This window comes from Barbatula barbatula (assembly GCF_947034865.1).
Source record: "Barbatula barbatula genome assembly, chromosome: 23".
Classification (NCBI taxonomy): Eukaryota; Metazoa; Chordata; class Actinopteri; order Cypriniformes; family Nemacheilidae; genus Barbatula; species Barbatula barbatula.
The window spans coordinates 15986992-16005526 of NC_136786.1; the positions used below are offsets into that span (position 1 = coordinate 15986992).

The window sequence follows — 18535 nt, forward strand, 5'->3', positions numbered from 1 at the left end:
GTATCCCCGTCAGCACAACCTGGTCACCAGGTTCCTCAGGAGCGCGAGAAGGGTGTGTCCACCCTGGCCGCGCTCCGTACCCTCTTGGGACCCTAATGGGGTCCTACAGGGCCTTGGTACGGCCCTGGTGAGCCCCTAAGTATTGCCTATCTTCCTCAGTCGGATGAAAGATGCACTCTTTGTGGCGCTCACCTCCATCAGGAGGGTGGGGGACCTACAGGCATTCTCTGTGTCCCAAAGGTGCCTGGAACTCGGGATCGGTAATTCTCACGTGGTCCTGAGATCCTATCCCGATAACGAGCCCAAGCTTCCCACTACTCCCTTCCGGGACCAGGTGGTGAACCTGCAGGCGCTCCCCTCCGGAGAGGAAGACCCAACCTTTCTATGTGTTGTGTCCAGTACGCGCGCTGCGCCTCGGTCTGGACCGCACACAGAGCCTCAGAAGCTCTGAGCAGCTCTTTGTCTGTTCTGGGAGACGGCACCCGGGGGGGGCTGTCTCCAAACAGAAGTGGCGCACTGGGTACCAATCCCAGGATCGCCGTGCCCGCTGGCAGTGAGAGCCCACTCCACTCGTGGGCACTGGCACAGGGCGCCTCTCTGGCAGACATTGTAGAACTGCGGGTTGGGCTACGCCCAGTACCTTCACGAGATTTTACAATCTCCACGTGGAACCAGTTGCAGCACATCCCTTAAACGCCGCCAACGTTTAGGGTGGGCTCCTGGTTTGGGCGTACGCCTGCGAAAGCGCCTTCTCCCCTCACCAGGTGAGACTAGTGCGCTATTGTAGCCTACCTACTTTCCCCCCTCGGGCGAAGTATAGGCATTCCATCCATCACTAAGCATTGCACTTGGTAACAGACTGGGCGGAGCCGTCTGTTAGAACCAGGTCCGTTACAGGTAGAGTCATCCCTGCTCAGGCAGACCCCTGTATTAGGACTAGTGCCCCATACGTAGTGACTCCCCTTTGGGTCGTCCCGTGTGTTGAATTCCTCACTCAGGATTTCCCGATTGGTGAATCTGTGACCTCCCCGCCGGTGGTAATCCCACCTGGATTGTCCCCCTATTCGGGCTAACACCGTTCCGCATGTTGTTCTCCCCGCCGGGGAGACCATGTCATGTCTCCACATGTACCTCCCCTCCGGGTAGGATGTGGCCTCCGTAGCACACTCTTCTAAGAGGAGAGCAGTGTTTCCCCAGTGTTCGGCTCCGGACAGCTCCTCGCTACTAGAGGCGTACGCCACTGTCCGTGAGGCCGTCAGTAGAGGCTTCTCGGTATGACCAATACTATATGACTGGAAGATTACGTCTCGCGGTAGCACTCTGGGACTCGCTAGCCCAGTCAGGGTCGCTCCGCTAGAGGTCGTGATATCGGTGCAAGCGCTGTGGCGTTTAAGATTGATCCCCAGTCAGTCTCTCACAACGTCGAGAGACCGACTGAAGGGGAACGTCTCGGTTACGTCTGTAACCTCGGTTCCCTGATGGAGGGAACGAGACGTTGTGACTTCATGCCACAACGCTGCACCGAATCACTGCAGTGAACGGGAGTGCCCTCTCAGGTTCCTCAGTACAAAGGGTGAGTGAATGACCGCCGCCATCTTCCTTTATACCCGTATGCACGGGGCGGAGACTGGCGTGCGCGTGCCATTCGCCAAGCCCATTGGCGTTTTATTAATTAATTATCTCGGAGAAGGTAGGTTCTCAAGATCAAACCCCAGTCAGTCTCTCACAACGTCTCGTTCCCTCCATCAGGGAACCGAGGTTACAGACGTAACCGAGACGTTTTAATGCCCCTTCAGGTTAGATTAAACCATAAAAATATGAGGTGTATGGTACAAAATGGACTAAATAATACAATTTAAATTTTTATATTGAACAAAATTCTTTGACAAAAAGCCAAACCACAGTATATCATGGAATATCTATTTTTCTTCAAACTCAAAAATGCATAAAAATCCTTAAATTATATTTTGTCATTCTTTTGGACTATGGTTTTATTACATTTGTCTGGTAATTTTTGCCAAGCCCCCCCTTAAATTCTAGCTTTTTACTTAATTTGGTGTTATTGCGATATGTATTTTTTAATAAAATAACTGTGACCTCAGGTCATGTTTTCTTTGAGATTTGTCGATTTGTGGCACAAACACTCTTCAAGATCAACTTTATTTTATATAAGCAGAAATGCAATGCAGTGACTACAGTTCCAGTTCGAGTACAGACACTGGATCTCACATGATCTATTGTGGAGACTGCAGAAAGAAGGTTGGCTGGTTAGCGTGGCCCAGTTATCTCTTGCTGGTCTATGACGTAACTAAACCTATCTGAGACCCATTGAGGCTTGCACGTTACCTTCTGTTTTAAACATGAAATCTGTTTTACAGATTTTGATCCAATGACCGAGCAGCCTGGCGCTCAGCACGAGCAGGCGTTTGGCATTGATCAGAGAGCCGCGCTAGACGTACCAAGGTTGCAAAACACTGTTGTGTTTTATGTGAGGGTCCGTCATTCCCCGAAGCACATTACGACTTTCTCCCAGTGTAGCGCAAGAGTCAGTGTACCAGCAGAGGAATGATGGAACACTGTGGAAACCAGCAACCATTGACCATCTGGAACAAACCAGTGGGAGGGGGAGAAAAATGCACATCGCATACACTGACACAAACAACGCATTCTTGCAAATGCTTTTGTCTTGTGATAGGGCAAATATGATTCCCAGAGATGTGTGGGCGTGTTTAATAGAATAACTACATTAAAAAGTGGAGTGCACGTGGTTGACCAAATTGGGTTTTAGGTTGATCTGTTGCTTCCTGTGATAAGAGCAAAGATCACATGTCCATTTATTTACCCCGGTTTTATTAAGGATTTTGTGTTTTGATTTGATTTTAAAATAGTAATATATTTTCCAAGAACGGAGAACGCATGAAAGTACCCGGATGTGTTCTTGATATCAAGGATGCATCAAATGCAGCCTTGTGTGCGTACCGAATCCATTTGAAGTCCCAGAAGTCACTGTGGCGTGTCCATCCAAGTTTGTTCTTCCGAGGCTGCCTCACAAGACCGGTCTCCACGAGAGCACAAGGCCGTTCTTGCGTTCTTGGAATTGAGAAACGGCCTCAGTGTGTGTTTGATAGTAACTTTTCTCAAATAAAACGGTACAATCTCGAGAAGTAAACATCCGAGTCCTTTAAAATATAAATTGTTATTGTGTGGAGGAAGGGTATTGTGGTCTGGGTATTTAGCGGAAGCTGGCAAAAGGTTCAGGGGGATTCTTACTAAGATGAACCCCATGGTGCTTCGTGTTCCTTAGGATGTGTTTCCTGTGATGCCTTTTTACTGTCAGGTATGCATCTTAGACTCGTAGACTAATCTTTGAGGATTTTGTGTTTTTGTGATGTTGCTCTCTCGTTTTTTAACACCTTACACCTTTTTAACACTTTACACGTTACTGGTGACCTCTTTAAAATGCATTATTTTTTGCAATCCGTAGCTGGCCACCTTACAGTTTCATGCGTTCTCAGAGCTTTGTAAAGCCTCTGTTTCTGTTAATATGTATATTTTACATTTCAAAAGGAAGATGTCTGGCCGGGTCTTGTCTGTGCATGTGTTGTGTACAGTATAGTATATGTCTACATACACTCTTAAGCTGGGGCGCTCTGCAAAAGTTTGCAGCTACAGACTGTGGTTTGACTTTAGGGCTGTCTAAGACTGACAGGAAGTGTGTGTTTAAAACAGCGAGCATTGCAGCTGCGTGCCATAAAAAGACAAGAGAGTAAAAGCAAGGTGTTGTGATTCTCTTTTCAGAACCACATTTACCTCATATCACATATTCATCTCCAAAATGAAGTAAACAAAATATTACTAATTCTTTAAATCCTTTATATGTGGATCTGAAGATGTGTGTGTGGTGTGGGTACGATCGTCGTTGTCCTTTTTGCTCGAGATTCAGTGCTTGACGTGCTCTCTGTGATCTCCAGCTGTACTTTGGCCCATAGGGGCCGGTCTTTAATAGGTTTCCATGACAGCCACACCAGAAGGTATGCAGGAAGACCATCACACTCATGCGAAACCAAATATTAGTTTGTTTGACACTGATAGTGTTACAATGCCAGGAGTATTCGCCATTCAGAATTGAGTTGAGAGTTTTTAGATGAATGTAACTTGAATACACTTTATTTCTTATATGTAATATAGTTTACATGTTAAAGGGATACAAATTCTCATCTTTTATTCACCCTCATGTCATTTGAAACCTGTATGTGACTCTTTCTTCTGTGGAAGACAAAAGAAGATATTTTGAGAAACACGTCAGTGGTTTTGTGTCCATATAATTGAAGTCAATAGGGCCCAGCGTTCTTCAAAATATCTTATTTTGTGTTAAATCGGGTTTGGAATCGAGTAAGAGCGAATTTTCATTTTCAGGTGAAAAGTATTTATTTTTTATTTGAAAAGCATCTCAAAACTATGATGTACTGCAGTTTGTATCAAAAATGTTAAGGTCTGTATTGCAAATCTGCTTAATGCATGTTGTAGTGATATCAATTAGACTGGATAGGCCAATTATTTGTGTATTTTTCTATCTTTTTTCACAAAACCTGTGTTGCATTAATGGATCCGTAGTCTTATCGAATTTGCAGTCGTGGAGGATTATTCCCCGCCGGCACCCTCCCATAAAGAAAGCTCCGCCCACATGCCATTCCTCATGGCAGGAAGTGTTGAGAAGTCGTTTTGAGGGGGGAGGAGGTCATCAATTTTGATGTTTTTTTTTTTTGCAGAGATAAGTCACTTTTTAAAGACACTACAATATTCTTCAAAAAGATGATTTTTTTCTTTTTTGATTTCATGCCATCTTTAAACTACAATTCAGTAAACTCCCTGTAATTTCCAAACTCAACATCCCTTTGCGGTTAAGAGTTGGTCACTTCAACACTGTCGACTGACACACACTGACCTGCGTCACACAGGAAGTCTTTGTGATATGTGGAGTCTTGAAACGAACTATTGATTTCTCATTGGCCCCAGCCTGTCTGCAACCACACTGACTGAGAGACCTTAGCAAGGCTAATGCTCAATTTCCCATTTGACACTTGACAGAAATAGTCCTTAGGACTGTCTGAAAGACACCCTTCAATGTTTAAAGGAACCATGTGTATAGAGAGATGTATGGCATTGACTTTATAAATGTGAAATTAAAATACAGTGTAACTGTCACAGTATTCATAAACTTTAAAAAATATGCTTTATATATTATGAGAATATACGGATAAACACAATAATAAGATGCTTGCCGTTTGATCATTTATTGTGTATAAGAGCACAAGTGGATATAAGCTCCCGTCTTTATATAAGTATACTAGGCTACTGATTTTAATAAATCAACAACAAAAAGTCATAATCGGGATAAAATGCTTTTTATAATGGCTAAAAACATCATTTATATATAAAATTTGCAATGATTTTGGTTATTAATATGTATATGTGTATTGATTCTGACCAACAATATTAAAATGTATGAAAATACACCAAATAGCATTTTTATTTTCTTTCTTTATTTTTTAATAATTATTGGATGCATATATTTTCTTCACACAGTACCTTATATTTACAGAAGAACTGTGTAGTGTGTATGTGTTCAGTTTGGCCGCCTGTACGTGCAACCATTTTACGTCATCGAAAAAGAACATGGCGGCCTCCTTAGTTGAGTATTACATTTAGTTTTTTTTTAAAGAAGTGAAACAATTTGGTGTGTTTCTAAGGACAAATGCTAGTAGTGCAAGGCTTTTACAACTTATTAAGCCAAACATCCATCTATACTCTCTGCTCCCTTGTTTTAACAGCAAAAACGCATGAACATGGAGGTATCTGTCAATCATTTTGCATGTCTGTGTTTAGAGTGTTAATGAAGGAAGTGGTTAAAGGAGAGGTCAGGGTCTACTTTACTATGAGTCATGTGGACGTTAACAAGATGACTAGAATTGCTTACAGACGCTTTAACCTTTGACAAGCTTTGGTGCAGTTGATCATATCATCAGCAACATAGTCGGTGGCTCGGCACCAAGTAGCCATGCTGCCACATTGCACAGTAGTGCTTTGTGACTTAATCAAATTAAAACTAAAGCTACAAATTGTAAAAGATATGCCTGTCTGAATTGAAAGGTAAATACGATATAATGCTTGTGACTGACATTTGACTGTGCATCATGTAGTAAAGTAAAATACATTTTCATGCAATACTCCGATCACTTGAGCACTTATTACACCAGAGAACTGCGACTGTGGGTAAATATGTCAAGATGAACAGACTTTGTGATTTGTATTTTAAACATTTTACTTAACTCGGCAGCCAATGCAATAAAATGTGCAGTAAAGTATTAAATGTATTAAAGAGATAGTTCACCCAAAATGAAATCTGTCATCATTTACTCACTCTCTTGTCATTGTAAACCTGTACGACTTTCTTTCTTACAGAGAACACAAAAGAAGATATTTTGAAGAATGTTCGTAGCCGAACAATGACCCAATGTACCCATTGACTTGCATTGGTTTTGTATCTAAGTCAATGGGTACCACCATTGTTTGGTTTCCAACATGCCACCATACAGTTCTTTTAAGTTCTGCAGAGGAAAGTAAATCATGCAGATTTAAAATGACAAGATGCTGAGTAAATGATAAAAACATTTTGGGAGAACTATCCCTGTTGAACTCCGTTAAAGGTCCTTGATTAAATGTATTTGTGAAGTTGTGTGTGAATGTTTCTCCCCAAGCTTAAATTTCTCACTTATCTTTCCCCTGGGAAGCCAGAAAAACACACACTCACAGACTTTAATGTGCAATATTGCTGTAAAATCTCTAGAAAGCAAGAGCAACGTCTGTGAGCGCACACACATTGCCAAGACATCTGCAGAAAAGCTCATCATCTGGAAAGTATTGTGCTCTATTTTAAGTATACAAACACCAGAAAGAGCAGGTTTGTGCTCTGAAGCATAAATATCTCGAAAGCGTCTGCCAGTTTATTGGACTAACATCTGACAGATAAAGCGAGTTTTATTTGCAGATGAGCAAATGCTTTAAATTTACTTAATATTTCATTTACATTTTATCGTTTATTTTATTTGCATTTAGGTGTGTGTGCGTTCGTGTGTTACATTTTGTGTGGTCCGCTAAGAGGATGGATGTTAGAATGCATGATGATGAAATCCACATGAGCTTTCTGACTGAATAGCAATACTTTAACATGCACGCTTGATACTGTATATTTGACTCTCTCAAAGTTTAAACACACATACTGTCTGTGCAAGAGTTTGCAAAAAGAAACTCTACTACTCAAATCGTATTTTATTTCCTGGTCTGATAACGTGTAACATCCAGGAAATTGAGAAAGGGTGACAGATCTGTGTGAACCAAGAGAAAAAAAGACTTAAAATTCAACCTCTTGGTTCTTCCATTGGAAATGAAAAATGGTGCATTGCATTGTTGGATACAGGATTCCGTCCAACACGCTTTCTAGTTGTATTCTGCCCATTAGGCAAATGTATTGTATCTCTGCTTTCTATGCTATTAATTTGCATACTATGCAGTGTACTGTAAATTGCAAAAATAGTCAAATTTAATGTCTCTCTCCGTTTTGTTTTATTTCAAGGAGATTAAAAAGGACACAAAGAAGGAGGTAAAAAAAGAGTCAAGTTTGGCCGGATCCAAATCAGACCTGTCCAATGGCAGTGCCAGCCCGAAATCAGAACCCAGCCTCAGACCCGCCAAAAAAGGTAGCGTGCTCGCACCCTTCCTTCTATCTTCAATATTAATTCAGTGCTTATTCCGCAGAACAGACTCATGCACAAACACACCTAGAAACTGATTATTCACATCGTCTCACAGGAGGAGATATGCAGTTTTAGTTCCCCCGGATCAAAGATGTTATTAAATGCAGATCTGGGTAAGGTTTGCTACGAGTAGATGAATAGTGAGAATATAAGTGTAAAGATAGTATTTAAACCCTGTAGGCTGGAACTGGGCCTCATTGTCCTAACAGTGTTGTGAAGGTTTGTACTATGTAGCCCTTAAAGGGACAGTCCACCCAAAAATGAAGCTTCTGTCATCATTTACTCACCCTGGAGTTGTTCTAAATCTGTATAAATGTCTTGAAAGATTTGAAAGAATGCTTGTAACCAATATTGACTTGCCTTGTAGGAAAAATGACAATGGTAGTCAAAAGTGCCCCAGAACTGTTTGCTTTCCTACATTCTTCAAAATATCTTCTTTTTAATATCTTCTAATAACTATGGTAGTCAATGGTGGCCAAAAGCGGTTTGGTTACAAGCACCCTTCCAAATATCTTTCTCTGTGATCATCTGAACAAGGAAATGTATACAGATTTGTAGAACATGAGGGTGAGTAAATGAAGACAGACATTTCATTTTTGGGTGAACTGTCCCTTTGAGGAATCTTTTATTATAACCTACTCTGCATCATTGTAAATCCTCTGATTGTTTAAATTTGGCTTTTGGCGTGAGGTTAGACTCACATGTTCACTTAGGTCTGTTTCCCTGGCACGTCTAGAGCAGTCACAGTCACATGTTTGTTTTGTGTTTGAAATGTTGTGAGTATTTTAAAAGTCAACGTGAAGAGACATTGCATATTTGAGAACTGAAACTTATGGTTTCTACTGTCAGATTTTATGAGAGGGGTGCAGCCCTGTGTGTTTAGTGACCAGTTAGAGCTGAGCTGACAGGGATAGAGAGACACCTAGTGGTGAAAGACCACTTCTCTATTCGAAGATAATATTATAAGACGCAATGCATTTGTTTTTTGCGGTTTTGTTTGCAGGTGAAGCGATCCGAAAAAGACGCTGCAAAGCTTCCTTTAGCTACACGCCACAGAACGAAGATGAGCTGGAGCTGAAGATCGGAGATGTCGTTGAGGTTCTGGGAGAGGTGAGTGTACGTGGATGAGAGCGGACACGGATGTGAAATATCAATTGAAATCTTTGTAATTTCTTAACTGTGTCTCTTGTTGGCAAAGGTGGAGGAGGGCTGGTGGGAAGGCTTTCTCAATGGCAAAACTGGGATGTTCCCCTCTAACTTCACTAAAGAGCTGTTGGCTGAGACGGAGGATGTCACCCCACAGGACGACTCTAGAAGCACGAGGACCAGTCAGTCTGCATCAATCACATTCTCACTTCATCATATCTGAAAACATTCCCTCACATAACCAACCAGGCCGTGTCCCAGGCATTCATGGTTGAATGTCTTGTTGAATTTATTCTTGATGGATGTGTGTGTGCTTTCATTGAAGATATATCGCCTCTCATTGAAGTGAGTTTTTTACCTAAGGAATGGTGTAGCTGTTCCTGCAAACGGCCGATATTAACCTACGAGGAAAAACTAGAGATGACGGACAGACTTTTGAACAGTTTCTTGGAATCGTCCTTTGAAATGCATTTGTGTGTGCAGGTATGAAGGACAGCACCGGTTCAGAGAGCGACGGCGGGGACTCGATCAGTTTACGCTCCGATACTGGCAGCGTATCTTCGTCCTCTGAGATTCAACCCAAAAAGGTCCGGGGGTTTGGCTTCGGGGACATCTTCAAAGACCAGCCCATCAAGCTCCGCCCACGATCCATGGACATGGAGAATGAGGCAGAAAAGGTGAATTTCTTTTGAAATCTGTGTTGTAAGGCAATGCAATATCAGAAAGCGTTGTTTTATGTATGAGGCTGAACTCCAAAAAGACATTTCCATCATCAATATCAGTATCAGCAGTGTCAATATTTGTAGATTTTAAAGTGGCCCTCGAATGAAGACAGAACCTGACTCGTGGCCCCCAGGTAGTTTCAGATCGAGACCCTTGGTCTAGGGTTTAATTTATTTTGACGACTCTTTTCCTCAGTAATTACAGTCAGGTCTGGTCAAAATATATCAGGGTCCTCTCTGTTTAGTTTGCCTCTGGCCGACACAGTCTCCTGTTCATTAAAAGCTTCCGGTCTTTCTATCCCACAGAGAGCAACATATATCCTTCCTGCTTTTTTCCAGTCGTTTTGCTTTAGTGCTCACATTTCGTTTTCCTGCATTTACTTTTTTGTGTATATTCATTGTTAGGATGATGTTTCAGGTGATTTTGTGTAGACTCCATTACATACATGACATACTAAATGATGCTCATTTAAAAATAAAAATGCAAAAACATTTCAGGGGTGTTGTAATAGAATAGAAAGTGCCATTAGGTCAATAGAAGTCTGTGGTTGGTCCCTTTGAAGATACCCCCAAAAGTGTGTGTGTGTGTGTGTGTGTGTGTGTGTGTGTGTGTGTGTGTGTGTGTGTGTGTGTGTGTGTGTGTGTGTGTGTGTGTGTGTGTGTGTGTGTGTGTGTGTGTGTGTGTGTGTGTGTGTGTGTGTGTGTGTGTGTGTGTGTGTGTGTGTGTGTGTGTGTGTGTGTGTGTGTGTGTGTGTGTGTGTGTGTGTGTGTGTGTGTGTGTGTGTGTGTGTGTGTGTGTGTGTGTGTGTGTGTGTGTGTGTGTGTGTGTGTGTGTGTGTGTGTGTGTGTGTGTGTGTGTGTGTGTGTGTGTGTGTGTGTGTGTGTGTGTGTGTGTGTGTGTGTGTGTGTGTGTGGCTATTGAAACAGTGTAAAAGTGCATTTGGTGTATGTGGGTGTCTTTTGTTAAAGAGTCGTTGCCCCGAGGTGTGAGACGGTGTGCAAAAGAGGAAGTTGTTATCTAACTCTTCTCTCTTATAAAGAAATCGTGCATGATGCATGTTTTGGAATTTGGTTTTCAATGAATGTACCCTTAATTACTTTTGTCATCATGAAAATAGCCATAGAAACTTGCATGTTGTTAAATCTTAAAGATGCTTTGTGTCATTTTCTGGAGGATCTATTTATAGAGGATCTATTTATGGAAATGCATGTATGTCTTCAGAGGTGTATAAAAAACCTTACATAATGAAACATTATATTTATTACCTTAGAATGCGCTATTTCTATCTACATACGCCATGGGTCCCCTTACATGGAATTCTCCATGTTGTTTCTACAGTAACCCTAAATGGAGAAACTGCTTTACATAGCGTATTTCGTTAATACGTTAACGTTCTGCTTCAGTAAAGATGCGATAACGTGACAACATCTTAGTTCTGTGTCAGCCACTGTAGTGCTTCGAAAGGGAGGGGTGAGCGGTGGAGCGCCATTGGTTGCAATTCACAACCTCACCACTAGAGGCTGCTAAATTTGTTTTGTGTATAAGTGTATGCGGCTTCTAGTGTTTTCTACAGTAAACCTAATTCAAAGTAACTACTATTAAACCGATTGATAAATGTGTGCTTGTGTTTAGAGGGAAATGACACACACAGAGCAGAGTTTGGTCACAGAGACAGGAAGTCTTTGTCAATGAAGTATTTACATATTCCGCACTTTGTCTCATTGGCCCGTTGATAAATATGGCATTGTCTTAGTGCTAAATGACTCGGTGTTATATAATTCTAAGACGCATTACATTTTCCAAAAGAAGTTAGTAAGAAGATCAAACAATTGACATATTGTTCAAACTTAAGACAAGCATTTTTCAAAGGACCACTTTTTGGGTGTCAAACTTGTGACACTTGTGATTTTCATATTACATGTGATTCGTGGTTGCTCTGTTAGGACACCTATGCAAACTGATTCCTAAAACCCACTAAAATGACTTGAACACCAGTTTAACTCTACATACTAGAAATCTCCAAATACATTTTAGGTCCACAGTATACAGTACTATTATATATTCCAGTCATCAACCATTGCTCCAGTTACAAACATAGGACATTTTTGCCTTTGCAAAGCATTCGCCCATTGGATAATGGGAATGCTCCCTGTCGTTTACAAGCCGTGGGTTTGCACATATACAAATTTACCACACCCCGACACAGCATGCTTTCCATATCCACCCTTTCTGTCTCTCTTCCCCTCTCTCTCTCTCTCTCTCTCTCTCTCTCTCTCTCTCTCTCTCTCTCTCTCTCTCTCTGGTATCCAATCTTCAGTGCACTTTTAAAGCAGAAGTACTGTAGGACTGCTAGACACTGTATGACTCAGGGGGAGAGTGAACCGTGGTTACACCGAAAGCTAGTTGGAAGTTCCTCTTGCAGCCGGGACAGTAGTGGGTATTCATACTGGACGTTTGCTTCTGAACGATTGCTTTGTCATTTCCTTGTGGACATTTGGTCAATTCTACAGAGACAAAGGTAAATAATACCTCTTTCTTAATATTTCTGTTGAGGTTGATGACGCTAAAAATGTAAACACGACAGACGGGGTTTGTGTCGCTCTCGGCTGCAGGATGTTGATGTTTTCCTTTGGGTTTACTGCTAACGTAATGTTCTGGGTTGGAAGTCACTGTAGTATATATTCAAATGTGATGTCTATGAGAATAGACGTCCTCAGGGAATTGGCTGGCCAGATGTTGTAATGATGTTTCTATCATGTTGCCACATGGTGCTTGTAAGTCTGACTCCATCATGCCGGCTCTAAAGGAGGGGAAAACAAGGAAGGAAGAGTAGGGTTGGAGGATTTTCCTGCCTGAACAGTGCGTGTGTCTGTGTGAAGGCCACATGGGGAGCACGGGGTGTTAAAGAGCTTGTTGTATGGTGGGTTGGATTGATTTCCCGCCATGTTTGTGGAAGGACTGTGGCTCCCCGTGGTGAAGGCCGGATATACACAGTCAGAAGTACAGTATGCTATTCACACACATGAGCGGGGCTTTCACTTGAATTAACAGGGCCCAGGACAACATGTTTGTGGGTGGGGCCCAAAACAGACATAATCCCAGAACCACTCATGTGATACTAAAAATAAACAGCTGCAAATTAATGTTTGTCATTGCAGAAGGCTCTTCTGCTAGGACCTAGATCAATGTTTTTGGTTGTCTTCAATGCAGCCTTGTGTATAAAAGCATTAGCATTTCAACAGCAAAATAAACGCTATTTTTATTCTGAATTAATATCCCTCTAACGTCCCCGTGAACTGGAAGTTGCGTTAGTTTGTTTTTTTGCTTAATTTTGACGCATTTCCCAGTGAAATGGAATTTTCAATTAGAAAAATACTGGGCGTGGCTTTCGGCTTTCTCTGCGATTTGATTGGATGTATAAAAACAGCCATTGCATTTTAAAATGGAACTGGCAGCAGACTTGACTGTTGAAGGGGTGGAGTTAAGGATGCTCCGCCCTAGCCGTCATTACAGGACGGAAGTGCATTTTCAGATTTTAACTAAAGAATATGAGGGCACACGATTTTTATAAAGAGAATGACCCACATTGATAAATTATTTAATATAAATGCTGCAGTATATCATGAAAAAATAGGCATCGTCATTTTTTTTCACTGGGACTTTAAATTGTTGTTGTTTTGGAATAGTGGAATATTTGAATAAAATTGCTCTCTGCCCCACAGCCTCAAATGGTAAAGAAAGTGGCCCCGGCTGTTTCCCAGGAAACCATGAAAGCGGAGCCCGAGAACAAGACCAAATGTAAGATGATTGTATCACAACTGCAGAATATACGGCCGTGGAAAAAATGAAGACACCATTTCCAATTTCTAGATGTATTGTGGCCATTCCAGTCCAGTGTCTGTTGAATTTGAACAAAATCAAACCTCATGCGTGACAAAGTCATCCAACAGCAATGTGAAAGACTGACAGCATGACAAGACGCATGATAACTGTGATAAAAATTGTGATTGTCACGTAACAAAAATTACTTTTGAACTTGCACATTTGTACATACATGTGCAAACATAACTGTTGTATTGCTTGATAGTGAATATAAACTTGTATATTCTTTGCAGTATTTGAGGTCTAAAAATACAGAGCATCTTCTCTGTTATTTTGACCGGTTTCTCTAGTTCTCTTTTTCTGCAAGTAAATGCAAATAGAAACAATATTTGCATTTGAAGTTTGAATGGAACAAAACTGATCATTTTACACATACTAAACGACACAAAAACTCGAACTAATTTTGAAATTGTCCCTTGATTTTTCCCACGGCTGTATAAAAGCTTTGTTTATGTACTCCAATTTTATGCAAATATTATATAATTGTTTATATACGTAAAATTGACTAAAATGTTCCAATTACAGCAAAGGAGTTTTGCAAAGTAATTTTCCCATACGAAGGCCTGAACGAAGATGAGCTGTCGATCAAAGAAGGAGAAATTGTTACGATTATCAATAAGGTGTGTTCAAAATTTCTACTTTGACATTAACTGTGTGTTCACATAGAGCGCGAAGGAGGCGTCAAAAACGCGCTATTCGCGAGTAGTTGGACGCTTGAACATTTTGTGTTTACTCGCTTTAATCGCGTCATTCGCTTCATTCGTGTCATTCGCGCTATTCGCGCCATTCGCGCCTGAAATTTGCGTCATTCGCACGTGAAATTCGCGTCATTCGCGCTATTCGCGTCATTCCCGAGTGAAATTCGCTTCATGAAAATGTTTTTACAATTTACCGGATTCTCCGACCTCCTCACTCACTTTCTTCCAAGCAAGATCCTTTTTATTCCTATTTTTATGAACACGTATCATATAGCTCCGGGTGTCCGCACACTGAGATGAGCTTGTCCTCCATTTTTTATTTCTGCCTCTGCTCGCTACGTCGTCTACGTCACTACTAGAGCAGGCGCCTGATTGGTTAACGCGGCGCGAATTTTCGCCAAAGTTCAGATTTTTCAACTCGCGCAATTCGCGTCATTCGCGCCATTCACGCTATTCGCGTCATTCGCGCAATTCGCGTCATTCGCGCCGCCTCATTTGCGCTATTCGCGCCGCAAGCGCGTCTATCGCGTCTTTGCATTGACTTAACATGTAAATCACTCGCGCTTGACGCCTCATTCGCGCTCTATGTGAACACACAGTAACAGTCACACTGACATAGCATAAGTACAAATGATAATAAAAACGGGTAATAAACAAATGAATCTGAACGTTTGGTCACTTGGCTGTTGTTGTGAAAAAGGTTCCTTTAGTGTTTTGTCTGGTTTTGACTTCCATTTTAATCCTACTTCCTGTTAAATGAGAATAATTGGACATCCAGTCACCCTAGTGTAACATGGTCATCTAATTCTATTCAATGACGTTAACGGCTTGAGTTCGCATAAGATGTTTTGGTAATCGTGTGCGCAGGACTGCGCAGATGCTGGTTGGTGGCTCGGAGAGCTGAATGGCAAAAAGGGAGTTTTTCCAGACAACTTTGTGAAGTTATTCATTCCTGAGGTAGAAAAAGAGGTGAGATCTAGTTTACTTCTCATTGTGACACAAACTCCAGCTGTTGTCAGCAGGATGCTTCCTGTCTGTGTGATGGAGGGCTTCAGTCTCTGAACCATCCGGCTGTGGTGAAACGCACACATGCACCCATGCACGCACGCACACACACACACTTACACACACTGCCCTCTATGTCCTGTACCTTTGCTTCCCACCCTTTACCTGATGATTAGACAACAAAATGATGTTTAGGTGTCCTACAGGGATTGTGGTGTTAATAAGAGAAATGTGTGTGGTTGTGAGTGTATGTCTTGGTGTTGGTTTTAATTGCGTGTTCATGAAAATGTGTGTTTCATTAGTTGGACTGTGTGTTTTAACTGTGTGTATACTTGCAGAGACCTAAGAAACCTCCTCCTCCAGCAGCACCGACTACTAAACACATCACAGGTAACTTGTCTCATTTTGTATCTCAAAGAATCTCGCTTTGCTTTACTTTCTCATCTTTTTCATCTCTTCTTGTGGTCTTACAGAACTCAGATCCCATAGAATAAAACATCATTTTATTCGCGTAAACCAATTTCGCTCAGCTACCTGGGTTGAATGATAAGAACAAATCCCTAAATGCTTTGACACATCGCTATGTCAGTTTAACTGAAAGTTTGATACCGAGTCAGCGGCGCTTGACTGAACCTTCTCTGTATATGTTCCCAGACAAAAAGACAGAATTGAAAAAGGTCCCACCAGAACGACCCGAATCTCTCCCACACAGAGCCGATGAGAAAGGTAAAAAAAAACATTTCCTCTGACCTTTCATTTACCTCGGTCAAATCTAATTCAGTTATTTTGACCTTTCGCTGTAAACCTCGCTTTTCTCAAAAAGGTCTAGATTGGCTTTTTACACCTCTAGATTGAGGTGTGAAGTTTCTTGCTTCCACGAAGTAAACAGATGTTGGAATAATGTTTTCTCTCAACTTTCCTGTAAACAACCATGTATGTCAGCCCTTGACATTTTATAACCTTTAACGATGATGATGTCATCCGCAACGATGATGATGGTGATAATTTACACACAGGCGAAGAGACGAAGGTGACGGAGGTTCCGAAGCCTTCTCTTCCAGCTGTCCTCCCAAAGAAGCCCCTCCCACCGAAGAACAACAACTCGCTCAATCGACCGTCATCCCTGCCACCCAAACGCCCTGAGAGACCAGCTGTGCCCAATCTACTGTCAGTCTCACACACAAATACACTTGTACAAGCTCACAAACACCGCAGTACAGTGATTCTCAGCATGCCCTAAACAACTATATACTAAATATAAAAGATGTATAGGTTGTGTTTGATATGAGAGCGATTATACATAATATATTGTCTCATTTATAGGCATGCTTAAAATTTTAAAATGTTGTCTTAAACTGTTTTTTTAAACTGTGATCTGAAGATAGAAAATTAAAAAAATAGACCTAATAAAAATAGTAAATGATTAAAACACACAAACATATTTAATTGATGATTAATACATTTTAATTCATTGTATTTATCTAGTCAGATACATTTCAGTCAGTTAAATTTACTTTTGTAATTTGTATATAATAAAGTATTTTATTTTGTGACGGAATGTTACAACAGTGAGAAGAAAATAATAGATCAGGTAAATAATAATGTACATTTTCGGTATCAAATAATTATAACCTTTATAATTATAATTATATATGCCTTCTTTGGGATAAATAAATATGCCCTTTATGTTTTATGCCTATAAAATATAAGGATAGTCCCCCAACTGAGGATGATCATACTTCATTGCATCTTAAAAATTGAAACCCCCTAAAACGAAAGCTTAGCTAGCACACTAGAATCCTACACCCACAACAAAATACACTACTGACTAGCCATTGGACATATCCAACTAATCAACTCTTCTCTGTGTGTATTATGGATTGTACAGGTGTGAAAGTCCGAAGGCTGAAAGCAGTGTGACCGGGGCTGACCGGGTCTCCACCGACAAATCTTTAGATATCGGTGAGTCCCTTTAATACACAATAACTCTGCCATGTCTAATAATCCATAATCCATTCCTAATAAGATTACAACATGACCCAGAGCTCTCTTTCCATCTCACACATCATTAGCTTCCATTCACTGTAGTTCTGGAAATGTCCGATTACAGTCTGATGTGTTGATGTTTGTGATGTCATATGTATCTGTGTCATATGAATGTGGTCTTGTGTGTTCATGTTTATATTTGTGTTGACGTAGAAGACTTCGACTCCGTCATCTCATCCACAGAGAAGCTGAACCACCCCACAGCATCGCGTCCACGCTTGATGGACCGACGGCCACGGTCGCAGATCTTCGCGTCTGTAAGTCTTCACTCAAAACACACACGCATCATATGGGTGTTTTTAAAACAACAGTTTTATCAAAATTGTATATTGTCATATCCTGACCCTCACGTCGTTCTAAATCTGGACTTGATTCGGATCTTAAATTCATGAAGAAAGTGAAAGAAATCATAACAGTTTGTCACAACATAACCAATCAGAGTGCTAAGCCAATCACATTCGATTTGGTTTTTCACACCTATCAGACGCAATATACTGACGACATATATTTGTGACCTAACAGAATCTACATGTACCCGTCAGATGTGATTGTTGTATTTGCTATGTGTGACCATCACGTGGGCTCCTCCCGCTCTGCCTGTCTGTGGGTAGAGTCGTTTAAATCTCTTTCTTCTTCTTAGTCCTCTCTCTCAAGTCCTGACCTCCTGGACTCCCCATCTCCAGAGGAGGAGAGGAGAGACAAGGGGGAGCAGGACACATTCACTCCCAAAAGTCTTGACAACTCCAAGAAGATGCCCAAGGCAGTGCCTGTGATAACAGTAAGCCCCGCCCCTCCTTGTCACCCCACCCACCTTTCCCCTGCATGCCTATCCTTGTCCTACCACAAGGGAGCACCCTAGTCAAGAATTTCACACACTTGTTGACACACACAGTACACATGGAGACTGAGGCCCTGTGGCGTGGCCGAATGTGGATGGTACAAACTCTTTAATATTGGTGTTATTATTGTCTTTAATACCTTGTGGGGGGTTTTACAGGCATCTGAGAAAACAGCTTTGCCTCCCAAACCCACCATTCCAGCCTCATCCGGTTCCAGCGGTGCTTCTCTCCAGCAGGGCGGCGCTAGTCTACAACCCCGCTCCCCTTCCATCGACGCCCGAGGGAAAAATGAACAGGGTACCGCCACACTGGAGGAACTCCGAGCACAATTACGAGAGCTGAGAGGAACCGTGGAACTGATGAAGAGCCAACACAAGTATGA

General features: G+C 41.6%; 1 protein-coding gene across 2 annotated transcripts in view; it reads left to right on the forward strand.

Annotated features, from left to right (window-relative positions):
* sh3kbp1 (SH3-domain kinase binding protein 1) overlaps window positions 1–18535 on the forward strand; it is a 39109-nt gene that overhangs the window by 18557 nt on the left and 2017 nt on the right. Inside the window, exons 3-16 of one of the 2 annotated variants that reach the window (XM_079447516.1) lie at window positions 7634–7757; window positions 8818–8924; window positions 9013–9142; window positions 9444–9637; window positions 13406–13481; window positions 14091–14185; window positions 15131–15232; window positions 15607–15658; window positions 15923–15994; window positions 16285–16435; window positions 17157–17230; window positions 17468–17571; window positions 17955–18092; window positions 18312–18529. In XM_079447516.1, the coding sequence (XP_079303642.1) occupies window positions 7634–7757; window positions 8818–8924; window positions 9013–9142; window positions 9444–9637; window positions 13406–13481; window positions 14091–14185; window positions 15131–15232; window positions 15607–15658; window positions 15923–15994; window positions 16285–16435; window positions 17157–17230; window positions 17468–17571; window positions 17955–18092; window positions 18312–18529 (1637 nt within the window). The remainder of the gene's footprint in view (window positions 1–7633; window positions 7758–8817; window positions 8925–9012; window positions 9143–9443; window positions 9638–13405; window positions 13482–14090; window positions 14186–15130; window positions 15233–15606; window positions 15659–15922; window positions 15995–16284; window positions 16436–17156; window positions 17231–17467; window positions 17572–17954; window positions 18093–18311; window positions 18530–18535) is intronic. The other variant, XM_079447517.1, reaches the window with a different exon arrangement.